Genomic DNA, 17,655 nt, shown 5'->3' with positions numbered 1-17,655 from the left:
ACATTATCAGGTTTTCTTACATTTTTAGTGGACTCAAGTTGAAATTTTTATTACATTATCGGGGTTATTACATTATCAAGGATTTATTACATTATCAGGTTCTACAGGCGCACAACACTGAAAGTAGCTGAAAAATAGCATAAGATTTCCACAAAAAGAATTAAAATGATATCAAAATAATAGAAAGACTTCAAAGAAACAAAGTGACAACAAAAACACAAAGCTTACTTCAAGGGGACTCATAAAATGAAAGTATGAATGGAATTAAAATGACAGACATACATCACTTACAAAGAGACAAAAAAGACAACAGAGAGAATTAGAACAACCACAAAAGAGACACAAAATGAGGACAAAGAGACAAAACATTAGTACATCTAAACAGGAAGCAACCACAAAGGCACATAATACCTGTAAAAGACACAAAATGAGTATACAGAAAACAAAATGACGCCACAGAGATGGAAAATTACTAAAATAAAAAAGACACAAAATGGCTTTAAACGGACATGAAATCACTACAAAGAGAATCAAACTGACGAGAGGGACACAAATTACTACAGAGAATCAAAATAGCTGGAAAAATTCCACAAAAAGTCTTAAAATGACATAAAAATAAGACAAAACGTGAGTACAAAGACTTCAGAGAAAAAGAAAAATCAAAGCTGACTTCAAGGAGACAAAGAGACAAAAAAGTACAACAAAGAGACAATGACAAATTACTTTAACAAGAGAAAAAAATGACAGCAAAAGACTGAGAAAATTATTATAAAAAGACATAATGTCTGCAAACCAACAAAATCAAAATCTGGACGGTTGGTGTTTTGTTTTCTCCACACAAGAAACACTTTCTTTAAGCAACACAATGTGCGTTTTCTGTTGCATATAACAACTGTAGAACGTCACATATGGGAATTAGGGCTTGACTCTTTACTGCTAAAGTTCCTGTGTTTTATTTAGACAGACACAACGATAAACACAATGTAGCTAAAAGCTCTTTTCTCGGGAATAAAACAGAGCTTTTATGGCATCTCGAGCCACGTCACACTTAAGTCTTATGATTCTTATGTTTATCATTAACAAACAGCAATCAGATCAAACAAAGGTGAGGGCATTGTGAGCTGAACAAATAAGACACAAACTAACGACAGAGACTCCGACCGACTGCAGTGAGACGCAAAATTATTAAAGAGATGTAAATGACAAAAAACAACTTGATTTCCATAACACAAAATTTGCTAAAATGTTTACATGGTGACATAAAGTGACTTCACAAAGACTTAATGAAGTAAAACGTCAAAGGGACAAGAGAGCGATTCAGAATGAAACAGAAAGCAACCACAAAGGCGCATGTAGAACCTGATAATGGTAATAAATCCCTGATAATGTAATAACCCTGATAATGTAATAAAAATTTGCACTTGAGTCCATTGAAAATGTAATAAAACCTGATAATGTAATTACTTCCCGATAATGTAATAAAGTGCATTTCCCAATAATGTAATACACTTTTTACCAATAATGTAATAAAGTTTTACATTAACAGGAGGTTATTACATTATCAGGTTAGCCTTCATTTCGCAGGTCCTGATAATGTAATAATTCCCCAATATTGTAATCATTTAACAGCAGACCACCCGTTACTTGGGTTCAAGTGGTGATACTGAGTAAGCAACGCAAGCTCGAGAGCTCTAGCACCACCAACAGGACAAAGTTGGACATGCATGTATGTACATTAACTTTTGACTTGTTCATCCGTTTTTCACAAACGATGTATCACTGGAACAGTTGGGCCAAGCCGAGTTCAACGCACCCTTAATGTTTTTTTCGGCCATATTGGATTTTCTGCCATCTTTGATTTGATCCATAACCTTTCAAAGGCTTCTCTTGTCACACATTTTGTGTAATCTTCTCAAAACATCGTGCAGATGATCTTCAGACCATGCCACACGAATGCATTCAACATCTTGAAATTCAAAGGCACTTGGCCAGGCAGCCAATCAAACATGACGTTGAGGTCACCAAACAGGAAGTAAGCCAATTTCTCTGCAACCCTTTAACATATTTTAACCAAACTTGGTACATAGATTTGCCAAGCATTGTCATTGGATGAGAGCATGGCTTGTGCTCAAGTATCTGAGTTATGGGAGATACCAAGTCAGAGATATATACTGGAAGTAGAAGAGACAAGTGAGTTCATATCTATACACAGAATTTTGTAAATATGTTGATAACTCAAACTTTTTCAAAACATTCATATTGTATTACTTCTTTTTTAAGGAGACCACAAGAAGTGGTGGAGGCCTGGATGCCGAAAGAAAGTTCAAATCCATGTTAAAAATAATCATGATGAAGACATCAACCATAGAGTTCTAAGTTCTAAAATGAGGACTTTAAAATGAGGTTGCTTTTCTGGATATAAGTTACTTGTGTGTTGTGTGTGTATTGTTGTGTGTTGAAATTAAGTTTAAACAGTTTAAACACAGCGCCCACAGAGATCAAAGGTCACCATTTTTTGTGGTATCCCCAGGATGATGTCATGAATCTTTGTACCAAGTTTGGTTAAAATATGTTAAAGGGTTGCAGAGAAATTGGCTTACTTCCTGTTTGGTGACCTCAACATCATGTTTGATTGGCTGCCACGGCCAAGTGCCTTTGAATTTCAAGATGTTGAATGACTTCGTGTGGCATGGTCTGAAGATCATCTGAACGATGTTTTGAGAAGATTACACAAAATGTGTGACAAGAGAAGCCTTTGAAAGGTTATGGATCAAATCAAAGATGGCAGAAAATCCAATATGGCCGAAAAAAACATTAAGGATGCGTTGAACTCGGCTTGGCCCAACTGTTCCAGTGATACATCGTTTGTGAAAAACGGATGAACAAGTCAAAAGTTAATGTACATACATGCATGTCCAACTTTGTCCTGTTGGTGGTGCTAGAGCTCTCGAGCTTGCGTTACTTACACAGTATCACCACTTGAACCCAAGTAACGGGTGGTCTGCTGTTAAATTATTGTAATACTTTATTACATTATTGGTAAAAAGTGTATTACATTATTGGGAAATGCACTTTATTACATTATCGGGAAGTTATTACATTATCAGGTTTTCTTACATTTTTAGTGGACTCAAGTTGAAATTTTTATTACATTATCGGGGTTATTACATTATCAAGGATTTATTACATTATCAGGTTCTACAGGCGCACAACACTGAAAGTAGCTGAAAAATAGCATAAGATTTCCACAAAAAGAATTAAAATGATATCAAAATAATAGAAAGACTTCAAAGAAACAAAGTGACAACAAAAACACAAAGCTTACTTCAAGGGGACTCATAAAATGAAAGTATGAATGGAATTAAAATGACAGACATACATCACTTACAAAGAGACAAAAAAGACAACAGAGAGAATTAGAACAACCACAAAAGAGACACAAAATGAGGACAAAGAGACAAAACATTAGTACATCTAAACAGGAAGCAACCACAAAGGCACATAATACCTGTAAAAGACACAAAATGAGTATACAGAAAACAAAATGACGCCACAGAGATGGAAAATTACTAAAATAAAAAAGACACAAAATGGCTTTAAACGGACATGAAATCACTACAAAGAGAATCAAACTGACGAGAGGGACACAAATTACTACAGAGAATCAAAATAGCTGGAAAAATTCCACAAAAAGTCTTAAAATGACATAAAAATAAGACAAAACGTGAGTACAAAGACTTCAGAGAAAAAGAAAAATCAAAGCTGACTTCAAGGAGACAAAGAGACAAAAAAGTACAACAAAGAGACAATGACAAATTACTTTAACAAGAGAAAAAAATGACAGCAAAAGACTGAGAAAATTATTATAAAAAGACATAATGTCTGCAAACCAACAAAATCAAAATCTGGACGGTTGGTGTTTTGTTTTCTCCACACAAGAAACACTTTCTTTAAGCAACACAATGTGCGTTTTCTGTTGCATATAACAACTGTAGAACGTCACATATGGGAATTAGGGCTTGACTCTTTACTGCTAAAGTTCCTGTGTTTTATTTAGACAGACACAACGATAAACACAATGTAGCTAAAAGCTCTTTTCTCGGGAATAAAACAGAGCTTTTATGGCATCTCGAGCCACGTCACACTTAAGTCTTATGATTCTTATGTTTATCATTAACAAACAGCAATCAGATCAAACAAAGGTGAGGGCATTGTGAGCTGAACAAATAAGACACAAACTAACGACAGAGACTCCGACCGACTGCAGTGAGACGCAAAATTATTAAAGAGATGTAAATGACAAAAAACAACTTGATTTCCATAACACAAAATTTGCTAAAATGTTTACATGGTGACATAAAGTGACTTCACAAAGACTTAATGAAGTAAAACGTCAAAGGGACAAGAGAGCGATTCAGAATGAAACAGAAAGCAACCACAAAGGCGCATGTAGAACCTGATAATGGTAATAAATCCCTGATAATGTAATAACCCTGATAATGTAATAAAAATTTGCACTTGAGTCCATTGAAAATGTAATAAAACCTGATAATGTAATTACTTCCCGATAATGTAATAAAGTGCATTTCCCAATAATGTAATACACTTTTTACCAATAATGTAATAAAGTTTTACATTAACAGGAGGTTATTACATTATCAGGTTAGCCTTCATTTCGCAGGTCCTGATAATGTAATAATTCCCCAATATTGTAATCATTTAACAGCAGACCACCCGTTACTTGGGTTCAAGTGGTGATACTGAGTAAGCAACGCAAGCTCGAGAGCTCTAGCACCACCAACAGGACAAAGTTGGACATGCATGTATGTACATTAACTTTTGACTTGTTCATCCGTTTTTCACAAACGATGTATCACTGGAACAGTTGGGCCAAGCCGAGTTCAACGCACCCTTAATGTTTTTTTCGGCCATATTGGATTTTCTGCCATCTTTGATTTGATCCATAACCTTTCAAAGGCTTCTCTTGTCACACATTTTGTGTAATCTTCTCAAAACATCGTGCAGATGATCTTCAGACCATGCCACACGAATGCATTCAACATCTTGAAATTCAAAGGCACTTGGCCAGGCAGCCAATCAAACATGACGTTGAGGTCACCAAACAGGAAGTAAGCCAATTTCTCTGCAACCCTTTAACATATTTTAACCAAACTTGGTACATAGATTTGCCAAGCATTGTCATTGGATGAGAGCATGGCTTGTGCTCAAGTATCTGAGTTATGGGAGATACCAAGTCAGAGATATATACTGGAAGTAGAAGAGACAAGTGAGTTCATATCTATACACAGAATTTTGTAAATATGTTGATAACTCAAACTTTTTCAAAACATTCATATTGTATTACTTCTTTTTTAAGGAGACCACAAGAAGTGGTGGAGGCCTGGATGCCGAAAGAAAGTTCAAATCCATGTTAAAAATAATCATGATGAAGACATCAACCATAGAGTTCTAAGTTCTAAAATGAGGACTTTAAAATGAGGTTGCTTTTCTGGATATAAGTTACTTGTGTGTTGTGTGTGTATTGTTGTGTGTTGAAATTAAGTTTAAACAGTTTAAACACAGCGCCCACAGAGATCAAAGGTCACCATTTTTTGTGGTATCCCCAGGATGATGTCATGAATCTTTGTACCAAGTTTGGTTAAAATATGTTAAAGGGTTGCAGAGAAATTGGCTTACTTCCTGTTTGGTGACCTCAACATCATGTTTGATTGGCTGCCACGGCCAAGTGCCTTTGAATTTCAAGATGTTGAATGACTTCGTGTGGCATGGTCTGAAGATCATCTGAACGATGTTTTGAGAAGATTACACAAAATGTGTGACAAGAGAAGCCTTTGAAAGGTTATGGATCAAATCAAAGATGGCAGAAAATCCAATATGGCCGAAAAAAACATTAAGGATGCGTTGAACTCGGCTTGGCCCAACTGTTCCAGTGATACATCGTTTGTGAAAAACGGATGAACAAGTCAAAAGTTAATGTACATACATGCATGTCCAACTTTGTCCTGTTGGTGGTGCTAGAGCTCTCGAGCTTGCGTTACTTACACAGTATCACCACTTGAACCCAAGTAACGGGTGGTCTGCTGTTAAATTATTGTAATACTTTATTACATTATTGGTAAAAAGTGTATTACATTATTGGGAAATGCACTTTATTACATTATCGGGAAGTTATTACATTATCAGGTTTTCTTACATTTTTAGTGGACTCAAGTTGAAATTTTTATTACATTATCGGGGTTATTACATTATCAAGGATTTATTACATTATCAGGTTCTACAGGCGCACAACACTGAAAGTAGCTGAAAAATAGCATAAGATTTCCACAAAAAGAATTAAAATGATATCAAAATAAAAGAAAGACTTCAAAGAAACAAAGTGACAACAAAAACACAAAGCTTACTTCAAGGGGACTCATAAAATGAAAGTATGAATGGAATTAAAATGACAGACATACATCACTTACAAAGAGACAAAAAAGACAACAGAGAGAATTAGAACAACCACAAAAGAGACACAAAATGAGGACAAAGAGACAAAACATTAGTACATCTAAACAGGAAGCAACCACAAAGGCACATAATACCTGTAAAAGACACAAAATGAGTATACAGAAAACAAAATGACGCCACAGAGATGGAAAATTACTAAAATAAAAAAGACACAAAATGGCTTTAAACGGACATGAAATCACTACAAAGAGAATCAAACTGACGAGAGGGACACACATTACTACAGAGAATCAAAATAGCTGGAAAAATTCCACAAAAAGTAAAAAAATCTGGATGGTTGGTGTTTTGTGTCTCAAACAGGAAGGAGCTCCAGGAGACTTTGTTTCGTTATATCACAGACACCCTCACCTACACGGACATGGTGAGAGGTTTCTGTGGGATGTCCTCCAAGTGGTTGCTCAGGAGGGAAACTGAATTAAAAACGATGAAGGACATCAAGACGAGGGAGGAGAAAGGTAAAGCCTTTTGGGAGAACATCAAGAGGAAGGTGACAGCAGACAGCTGGCGTGAAGAGCTGCAGCAAGAACTCGCTGCCGTGATGGAGGACACTCGAGAAGGCCTGGCCAAGCTGGATCCCTTTCTGGATGCTCTGGAGAAGCTGGCGGTCACATCGCCTCACGTCTTCACACAGAACCGGGCATTAGTCTTTCCTGAAGGCACCAGCTTTGAATGTGTCGAGGTCATCATCAATGACGCACGGCAACTCTGCCCTGTCCTCCTGGAGTTCAAAAGAGACGCACAAGTCTTCTTCATGCCCAAACTTCAAAATGTGGAAGTGCTTGCATATCAGTTGGACAAATACATTCAGACCACCCAGCAAATCTGCGCGACGTTAGAGAAAAGGTGAGCAGAGAAATCCTTATCTGTCAATTTTCACATTGTTCATCCGTACATAAGACAATGAATGTGTTACCCTTAAAAGGAACTGTACTGGAACCATATATGCTGTGTTTCCATCATGGTTCGGTTTGGTTCAGTACAGTTTGGAATGGTAAAGCCCTGGGTCAGGCTTAGGTTTTGACTGAGAACAGTACTTGGTAGGCGGGGTGTGGGATGTGCCCCATGGCTGTGTAGACGTTGTACTGGTGCAAAAACAAAGAACAACAACATCACCATACCATACCGTACCATTTTACTCTGGCACACAAAGGGAAGGGTGCCAAGAATGGAACGGCTGGGACAAGTTTTTATGGTACTACTATATGGTACTAAACACGGCTATAAAGAACACTAACAAATACAACAGAGCTCTGGCAGATGAGATCATGCAACCAAGGTGACGCCATTTTGGCAGACAACAACGCTGTTCATATTCACATGACATGTATAACCAGCATCATATATGTCAGACAACTGTGCCTTCAGCAGCTGTTTTTGTAAAAGGTAGGATGGTGGATAGATGTTGTGAGTCAGTATGATGAAACAGTTGAGAGAACATTTGACCAGATCACCAAAGATCCTGAGGATGGCAGAGGTTGGTCACTACTATAAAACACACTCAAAGTGAGTAGAGAAGACACAGTGATGGGGACCACAGACATGACTTTATATCAGGTACTGTCATTAATAATGAGGCTGTAGTTAGCATCCAGATATGCAGCTTCACGGTCAGCACTGGAAGGTAAACTTGAGGGAAATGTAGATTATGAGGACGAGTCTCAGCAGCAATATCTACTGCAGGCAGTAAGTGTAAGTCTCTTCCACAGATTCTTGAGTGACTTCAAATTGAAGACGATGAATGAGACTGTGGTGAATCTCCCTGTGGACGTGTCCGAGGAAGATGTACGCAGGATGCTTGATCATGTGAATCAGCTTGATGAGATCAGGTGAGTTTTACCACATACTCATGGTACCATTCATTTTAAAATGAGTAAATAGCGTTTGTCTCGATATGTTAGTCCTGCGATGGACCTGTCCAGGGTAAAACCCAACTTTTGCCCAATGTCAACTGGGATAAGCTCCAGTGGCCCCACGTACCCTTGTGTTATTCCATAAGACTTATCCCTTCACATCATTGTGGACATGGGTGGATGATGAAAGTGTGGTAGCCTACCAAACTTTTATTACTTACTTTTCTCTTTTGTCTTTGTCAGGATGAACGAGCACTTCCGGATGGTGTTCTTGTTTCAAGGAGAATCATGTGACACCTTCATCAGTGAGTTCAGCAAGCGACAGCCCACGATGGTCCAGTCACTTCAGGACCTGGAGGAGGTGGCTGTTCAGCTCGACAGGATGAATAAAGGGGCAAAGATCTCCAGTGTGACAGGCAGCTCAGTGGGGGCGATCGGAGGAGTGCTCTCCATTGTCGGCCTGGCGTTAATTCCTTTTACAGCAGGGTTGTCTCTTGGTCTGACAATGACAGGGGTAGGGCTGGGAGTCACCAGCGGAGTCAACAGTGTTGTCACCACCGCCACAGAGATAGGAGTAAACGCCACACAACAAAAGAAAGCCAGAGAAGTCTTCCAGAGCTTCATGGAGGATGTTCAGAGTCTCCAGAATTGCCTCGATGATGTGATCAATAAAACACTCTTCAAAATGGAAGACAATTTGATTAATTTGGCTGTAGGAGTGGGCAAGGTTGTGAGTAAGACCAGTCGTATCGTTAAGGGCATTGATGGCATTGTTGATGCTGCCTCTTCTGTCAAGTTGCTGAAAAACGCAGAGGCGATTGCGGGTGTTGGTAAAGAAGTGGCTAAGGAAGGTAAGACTTTGCGTAGTGTGTCCAGGTTGGCCTCTGACATCCCAGATATTGGTCAGGCAGCAGCCAAAGGGCCTCTCGCTCTTTCAAAGTCAGCCAGGGCAGTTGGAATCGGACTCAACGCTCTTTTCATTGGCATGGACGTTTTCTTCATCTGTAAGGACAGCATCAGTCTGGCCAAAGGCACCGAGACCGAAGTCTCACAGTTCATCCGGGCCAGAGCTGCACTCTGGAGCTCAGAGATGGAAGCATTTAAGAGGATGCACGACTCCCTGTGTAAAGGCCAGCCAACATCGGAGAAGAATGAAGCTCTTCTGGAGACGCCTTACTATCCGGATTCCTGCATCAACAACAAAGAAATATAAAATATAAAAAATATCATCATGCAGGGTCAGACCCGTCGCCAGACCTCAGTCTTAAGGGGGGCATATGAAATGGATGGGGGCATTTTTTATTATCCTATATTCTATTCACGCAGCATGTAATCATCACGTTAAACATAACCAACAGCAATATGATCAGGTATAGCCTACAACCAGTGCGTAACTTGTAAATCATAAAGTATACGTATGACAGCGCAGGGATGATGAGAGGACACAGGTCCCCGGAACGCATAAAGAAAACAACAACACGCAAATGCCCACTTACAATGCTGTGGGACTTACAAGCCTCAATTTAAAATAATATCCATGGTATAAACGTTATGACAATAATTTACAATTATTAAATGCCCACATCACCACAGGTGGGACCATAGGCGTCAGAGGACATGTCCCCTATTTATGAGCAACAATTTTGACCCCACCACTAAAAATTTTAATCAATTTATCATTAACACTCGAACTAGCGGAAGTAATGTACCTACTAGAAATATCATAGTTGTCATTTTGACCGTTTGTAATTCTTTGCATATAGTTTCAATAATCAAAGTACAAAGTGAAAATAAATAGATGTGTAATAAGAATACAGGTGATGAGGAAGCAAAATGTGAATTCTAACAAGTGAGAAAATGTGTTTATTGATGAACAGAAATTGAATCCGCTCTTGAAATTACAGATAAAAGCCTGTTTTATTGTTTTCATTTATAACTCAATAGAAATTAATTATTTCTTTAAACTTAAAACTGTTGAATTAAATAATGAATTAACTTATGTATATGAAATCATTTCTCTTCTCTCTTGCTGCTCCTGTCGGGGCTCGTGCACCACGACGTGTCGGGCTTTTGTGCTCATGTGGACAGAACGCAGTTCAGTTGCGACGCACACGATCAAGTTTCTCTGTGTCATCAACACATTTGTTTATAAAGAACTGAGGCATTTATTGCAGCAAGGTCGAGGATATTACAAAACACTGCCACTGGTCATCTGCATGTGTTTTGCCCCAGTAGACAATGAGTGATGCGTGGTCACTTGCATTGTGCACTTTTCCAGGTTTGTCGTTGACTTAACGGCGATTATAATGTTAGGAATTTTCTACAGTGTGGACTTTTCCTCAGCAAGAAACCTTTCCAGGCAGAAATCTATACTTAATGATATGTAATTATGTAATTAATACTTTTTCTGATAATAAATGTGAGAGGAAAAAACCCGACCATCTCCAGAGTTGTATGTAAGGTCAAAATGTCGCGATCATGTCCTCATAAGGTAAAAAGTCCCCACAAAGATAGGTTTGAATCAAAGTTTGTCCACACAAACACATACACACACACACACACACATTCTCAGATAGCATTCTTACTGAGGACACTCATGCGTTCCATAACCCCTTACCTTAACCTCAACTGTCACAACTAAATGCTTAAACCTAATCCTAAAAACCCTTTGAAATTGTATGAACCAGTCAAAATGTCCCTATAAGGTAAAAAGTCCTCACAAATATAGGTTGGAATCAAAGTTTGTCCTCACTTCCTACTATAGATATATATATATATATACATATATATATATATATATATATATACATATATATATATATATATATATATACATATATACATATATATATATATATATATATATATACACACATACACACACACACATACACACTCATTCTCGTGCAGCAGTACTACCGAGTCCCGAGCTCCTGACCCTGACCCAGAGGTCTCAAACTCTGGCCCTCCCACTCAGTTTAATGCAGTGTGTGTGTGTGTGTGTGTGTGTGTGTGTGTGATGCTGAAAGGTCAGCTCTACTTTGCCTCGGTGGAGTTTGTCTCCCTCTGCAGATCAAACGTTGTTATTACAGCAAGGTTTAAAAAAATAGAGCCCTCAAGACATTTTTAATAAAAGACGATATAAAATTATATAAATGTGTACATATATGTATATATATACCTATGTATATATACATAGGTATATATACACACACACACACACACACACACACATTTATATACATATACATTACATGTCATTTAGCAGACGCTTTTATCCAAAGCGACTTACAATAAGTGAATTTCAACATTTGGGCACAAACAAGAGGTTAAGTAAGTGCAAAGTTGTTGTTTTTTTTTCTTTTTTGTTTTCTCTTTTTTCTCATCGTCGTCGTCGTCTTCGTCGAGGTAGAGTAGAAAGAGATGTGTTTTTAGCAGGACGGTGGAAGATGTGGAGGCTTTCTGCTGTCCGGATGTCAATGGGGAGCACGTTCCACCATTGGGGAGCCAGGACGAGTGACTCTGCGATCCTCTCAGTGAGGGGGCAGCAAGCCGGTTTGCCAATGCAGAGCCGAGTAGGCGGGCTGGGGTGTAGGGTTTGATCATGTCCTGGATGTAGGCTGAGCCAGATCCGTTTGTAGCATGGAACACAAGTACTAGAGTCTTGAAGTGGATGCGAGCAGCCAGTGAAGGCAGAAAGCCAGTGAAGGCATATATATATATATATATATATATATATATATATATATATATATATATATATATATATATATATATATACGCGTTTATATGTATATATTTATGTACATATATACGCGTATATGTATATATTTATATACATATATACTCGTATATGTATATAAATATATACATATACGCGTATATATGTACATAAATATATACATATAAACGCGTATATACATATATACGTATATATATATATATACGCGTTTATTTGTATATATTTATGTACATATATACGTGTATATGTATATATTTATATACATATATACGCGTATATGTATATATGCGTATATATACACATACATATATACAGAGTCTTTCTGTCTGTCTGTCTATCTATCTATCTATCTACCTATCTATCTACCTACTTCTCTGTGTGTTATTTTGTTGTTGTAGTTTTTTTGTTTGTTTGTTTCCATAAACAACTGCTTCAGTTCCTGTTGGATGTGTCAGTGGTGAATGGGTTAATGGGCGTGGTTCAACTTGGTGACGTGGTAGGGAGAACAAAACTAAGCCTCTCTATTTAACAACTATTTATTGTTGATTTTGCCCCAGTTTGCTGCTGCTGCTGCTGCTGCTGTTTCAACATGAAGTCGATAGAAAACAAGCCATCAGAGGAAAGAGTCCACAGTGAAGAGCAAGAAGAGGCAGATTCTGTTCAGAGGTAAAAGTCTGAGATTCTTCTCTACACATAAAACATTTTCTTTAAGCAACACAATGTGTGTCTTGTTCCACAAAGTGCGCACACACAGATTTTTCTGTTGCATATATAACAACAACTAAAAGTGTCTGCCAAAATGACATGTAACTGTAGGAAGTCACATGTGGAAAGTAGGTCTTGACTCTTTACTACTAAAGTTCCTGTGTTTTATTTAGACAGACACAACGATAAACACAATGTAGCTAAAAGCTGTTTTCTCGGGAATAAAACAGAGCTTTTAAGGCGTCTCGAGTCACAAGCAACATCACACTTAACTCTTATGACTAGGGATGTCACGATTATAGATTTTCTTGCTACGATTATTGTCATATAATTAATCACGATATTACGATTATCACGATTATTATGCGTTAATTGATTTCACAACACTATGAATGTGTAAAATCACATGAACACTGCTTATAGTTCTTAAAGTTACATTTAATTATATCTTTTGATACCAACATAACAAAATAATGTAGCAAATACACTACACTATTATATAGAAACAATTATTAATCCCCCAGGGGAAATGTTTAAATTATTTAAGTTATCAATTGTCATCTATACCAAATGTTTAAGTTTATTTTAATCATTTTAATAATTTATCTATTTGTATGTGGCCAGATATAAAACTTATCGATTATTTTTGTTTAGGTTTGTTTATTTCATGTTTAAATTACAATGACACAAATACATTTGTAATAAATTAAACGGACATCACATTACGTATAACGTACGTTAAGTGAATGTAATGTAACCTAATTTAACCCAGTTACTGTGCGTTAACGTCATCCACGATGACACCTTGGTAATTTCTCTTGAAGCCAAAAAACTCCCACATGGCTGATTTGATGTGCTTTGTTGGAGGTCTCCTATGCATTAACAATCAGGACACGGCTCTATTCTGCAACTCATACGGAACAAAAACAAAGCAACACAAGCGGTAACGCACGGTTGTTGGTGTAACTTTGTTTTATGAGTTGCGCTGAACTACCTAATCTTTTCTGACGGTATTGAGGAAATGTTATGATTAATATACCATAGTGTTTAAAACTGCGATTAATTGTGAAATCAAGTCCACAAAAACACTTAAAATTACATCAAAATAACTTCAAAGAGACAAAACATGAGTACAAAGACTTCAAGGAGACAAAGAGAAAAAAGTACAACAAACGTCAGTTTGTTTTTAAAAGTGCCGGGGACGATAACCATAAGCTTGAGTGTGGTTTGAAATGTGTTATCTAACGCGTATGCCTATGACAACAAAGCGACAATGACTGCAAAAATAATTACAAGAAGAGAAATACAAAACATAAAATGAAGTAAAATGACAGCAAAAGACTTAAAATGATGACAAAAAAACACAAAATTATTTTAAAAAGATAAAATGTCTACAAACCAACAAAATCAAAATCTGGATGCTTGATGTTTCGTGTCTCAAACAGGAAGGAGCTCCAGGAGACTTTGTTTCGTTACATCACAGACACCATTACCTACACGGACATGGTGAGAGGTTTCTGTGACATGTCCTCCAAGTGGTTGCTCACGAGGGAAACTGAATTAAACATAATGATGGACATCAAGACGAGAGACGAGAAAGGTAAAGCCTTTTGGGAGAACATCAAGAGGAAGGTGACCAAGGTGAAAGCAGACAGCTGGCGTGAAAAGCTGCAGCAGGAACTCGCTGCCGTGATGGAGGACACTCGAGAAGGCCTGGCCAAGCTGGATCCCTTTCTGGATGCTCTGGAGAAGCTGGCGGTCACATCGCCTCACGTCTTCACACAGAACCGGGTGATAGTCTTTCCTGAAGGCACCAGCTTTGAATGTGTCAAGGTCATCATCGATGCCGCACGGCAACTCTGCCCTGTCCTCCTGGAGTTCAAAAGAGATGCACAAGTCTTCTTCGTGCCCAAACTTCAAAATGTGGAAGTGCTTGCATATCAGTTGGACAAATACATTCAGACCACCCAGAAAATCTGCGCGACGTTAGAGAAAAGGTGAGCAGAGAAATCCTTAACTGTCAATTTTCATAATGTTCATCCGTACATAAGACAATGAATGTGTTACCCTTAAAAGGAATTGTACTGGAACTGTATATGCTGTGTTTCCATCATGGTTCGGTTTGGTCCAGTACAGTACAGTTTGGAATTGTAAAGCCCTGGGTCAGGCTTAGGTTTTGACTGAGAACAGTACTTGGTAGGTGGGGTGTGGGATGTGCCCCACGGCTGTGTAGACGTTGTACTGGTGCAACAACAAAGAACAACAACATCACCCTACCATACCGTACCATTTTACTCTGGCACACGAAGGGAAGTGTGCCAAGAATGGAACGGCTGGGACAAGTTTTTATGGTACTACTATATGGTACTAAACACGGCTATAAAGAACACTAACAAATACAACAGAGCTCTGGCAGATGAGATCATGCAACCAAGGTGACGCCATTTTGGCAGACAACAACGCTGTTCATATTCACATGACATGTATAACCAGCATCATATATGTCAGACAACTGTGTCTTCAGCAGCTGTTTTTGTAAAAGGTAGGATGGTGGATAGATGTTGTGAGTCAGGATGATGAAACAGTTGGGAGAACATTTGACCAGATCACCAAAGATCCTGAGGATGGCAGAGGTTGGTCACTACTATAAAACACACTCAAAGTGAGTAGAGAAGACACAGTGATGGGGACCACAGACATGACTTTATATCAGGTACTGTCGTTAATAATGAGGCTGTAGTTAGCATCCAGATATGCAGCTTCACAGTCAGCACTGGAAGGTAAACTTGAGGGAAATGTAGATTATGAGGACGAGTCTCAGCAGCAATATCTACTGCAGGCAGTAAGTGTAAGTCTCTTCCACAGATTCTTGAGTGACTTCAAATTGAAGACGAGGAATGAGACTGTGGTGAATCTCCCTGTGGACGTGTCCGAGGAAGATGTACGCAGGATGCTTGATCATGTGAATCAGCTTGATGAGATGAGGTGAGTTTTACCACATACTCATGGTACCATTCATTTTAAAATGAGTGAATAGGTGTTTGTCTCTATATGTTAGTCCTGCGATGGACCTGTCCAGGGTAAAACCCAACTTTTGCCCAATGTCAACTGGGATAAGCTCCAGTGGCCCCACGATCCTCGTGTGTAGGATAAAGCGGTAGACAATGAATAAATGAATACAATTATCACCATCTGGCCTACAGAACCCTTGGTGGAAGCCAGATCAGGTTTTGCTGTTCCAAACAGTACCAAGACAAGTTAAACTGCACAGCACTACTTTGGCAAGACTTATTCCTTCATATCATTGTGGACATGGGTGGATGATGACATTTACTTGATGCGTACCATCATGGATCTCAGCCAGTTTGGTAGCATACCAAACTTTTCTTACTTACTTTTCTCTTTTGTCTTTCTCAGGATGAACGAGCACTTCCGGATGGTGTTCTTGTTTCAAGGAGAATCATGTGACACCTTCATCAGTGAGTTCAGCAAGCGACAGCCCACGATGGTCCAGTCACTTCAGGACCTGGAGGAGGTGGCTGCTCAGCTTGACAGGATGAATAAAGGGGCAAAGATCTCCAGTGTGACAGGCAGCTCAGTGGGGGCGATCGGAGGAGTGCTCTCCATTGTCGGCCTGGCGTTAATTCCTGTGACAGCAGGGTTGTCTCTTGGTCTGACAATGACAGGGGTAGGGCTGGGAATCACCAGTGGAGTCAACAGTCTTGTCACCACCGCCACAGAGATTGGAGTAAACACCACACAACAAAAGAATGCCAAAAAAGTCTTCCAGAGCTTCATGGAGGATGTTCAGATTCTCCAGGGTTGCCTCCATGATGTGACCAATAAAACACTCTCCAAAATGGAAAAAGATTCGATTGATTTGGCATTAGGAGTGGGCAAGGTTCTCAGTAATGCCGGTTGTATCGTTAAGGGCATTGATAGCATTGTTGATGCTGCCTCTTCTGTCAAGTTGCTGAAAAACACAGAGGTGATTACGGGTGTTGGTAAAGTAGTGGCTGAGGAAGGTAAGGCTTTGCGTAATGTGCCCAGGTTGGCCTCTGACATCCCAGATATTGGTCAGGCAGTAGCCAAAGGGCCTCTCGCTCTATCACAGTCAGCCAGGGCAGGTTTAATCGGAGTCAACGCTCTTTTCATTGGCATGGACATTTTCTTCATCTGTAAGGACAGCATCAGTCTGGCCAAAGGCACCGAGACCGAAGTCTCACAGTTCATCCGGGCCAGAGCTGCACTCTGGAGCTCAGAGATGGAAGCATTTCAGAGGATGCACGACTCCCTGTGTAAAGGCCAGCCAACATCGGAGAAGAATGAAGCTCTTCTGGAGACGCCTTACTATCCGGATTCCTGCACCAAAAACAAAGAAATATAAAATATAAAAAAATATCACCATGCAGGGTCAGACCCGTGGGGGGGGGGGCATTTTTTATTATCCTATATTCTATTCACGCAGCATGTAATCATCACATTAAACATAACCAACAGCAATATGACCAGGTATAGCCTACAACCAGTGCGTAACTTGTAAATCATAAAGTATACGTATGACAGCGCAGGGATGATGAGAGGACACAGGTCCCGGAACGCATACTGAAAACAACAACACGCAAATGCCCACTTACAATGCTGTGGGACTTACAAGCCTCAATTTAAAATAATATCCATGGTATAAACGTTATGACAATAATTTACAATTATTAAATGCCCACATCACCACAGGTGGGACCATAGGCGTCAGAGGACATGTCCCCTATTTATGAGCAACAATTTTGACCCCACCTCTTAAAATTTTAATCAATTTATCATTAACAC

General features: G+C 38.9%; 2 protein-coding genes across 2 annotated transcripts; both read left to right on the top strand.

Moving 5' to 3' along the window:
* The first annotated feature begins 7,268 nt into the window (after positions 1 to 7,268).
* Positions 7,269 to 17,245, top strand: LOC131474935 (uncharacterized). Its single transcript, XM_058652668.1, has 5 exons — positions 7,269 to 7,374; positions 12,681 to 12,789; positions 14,274 to 14,825; positions 15,694 to 15,813; positions 16,246 to 17,245. Exons 2-5 carry the CDS (start codon positions 12,713 to 12,715, stop codon positions 17,213 to 17,215), a joined length of 1,719 nt encoding a protein of 572 aa, XP_058508651.1. The 5' UTR covers positions 7,269 to 7,374; positions 12,681 to 12,712; the 3' UTR covers positions 17,216 to 17,245.
* On the top strand, positions 8,169 to 9,636 carry LOC131474945 (apolipoprotein L2-like). The gene is made up of 2 exons (XM_058652679.1): positions 8,169 to 8,357; positions 8,625 to 9,636. The coding sequence occupies exons 1-2, from the start codon at positions 8,266 to 8,268 to the stop codon at positions 9,592 to 9,594; spliced, it is 1,062 nt and encodes a 353-aa protein (XP_058508662.1). The 5' UTR covers positions 8,169 to 8,265; the 3' UTR covers positions 9,595 to 9,636.
* Positions 17,246 to 17,655: the final 410 nt, after the last annotated feature.

This window comes from Solea solea, chromosome 16 (genome assembly GCF_958295425.1).
Source record: "Solea solea chromosome 16, fSolSol10.1, whole genome shotgun sequence".
Taxonomy (NCBI): domain Eukaryota; kingdom Metazoa; phylum Chordata; class Actinopteri; order Pleuronectiformes; family Soleidae; genus Solea; species Solea solea.
The sequence above is the reverse complement of the archived record's forward strand: the minus strand, read 5'-3'. Positions and strand labels throughout refer to the sequence as shown.

Bases quoted from the DNA above. Each gene is read 5' to 3' on its own strand.
- LOC131474935 (XM_058652668.1), top strand. From the start codon at position 12,713: ATGAAGTCGATAGAAAACAAGCCATCAGAGGAAAGAGTCCACAGTGAA. The intron at 14,826-15,693 runs GTGAGCAGAGAA...TCTCTTCCACAG, and splicing joins TGCGCGACGTTAGAGAAAAG to ATTCTTGAGTGACTTCAAAT. The intron at 15,814-16,245 runs GTGAGTTTTACC...TGTCTTTCTCAG, and splicing joins AATCAGCTTGATGAGATGAG to GATGAACGAGCACTTCCGGA.
- LOC131474945 (XM_058652679.1), top strand. From the start codon at position 8,266: ATGAATGAGACTGTGGTGAATCTCCCTGTGGACGTGTCCGAGGAAGAT. The intron at 8,358-8,624 runs GTGAGTTTTACC...TGTCTTTGTCAG, and splicing joins AATCAGCTTGATGAGATCAG to GATGAACGAGCACTTCCGGA.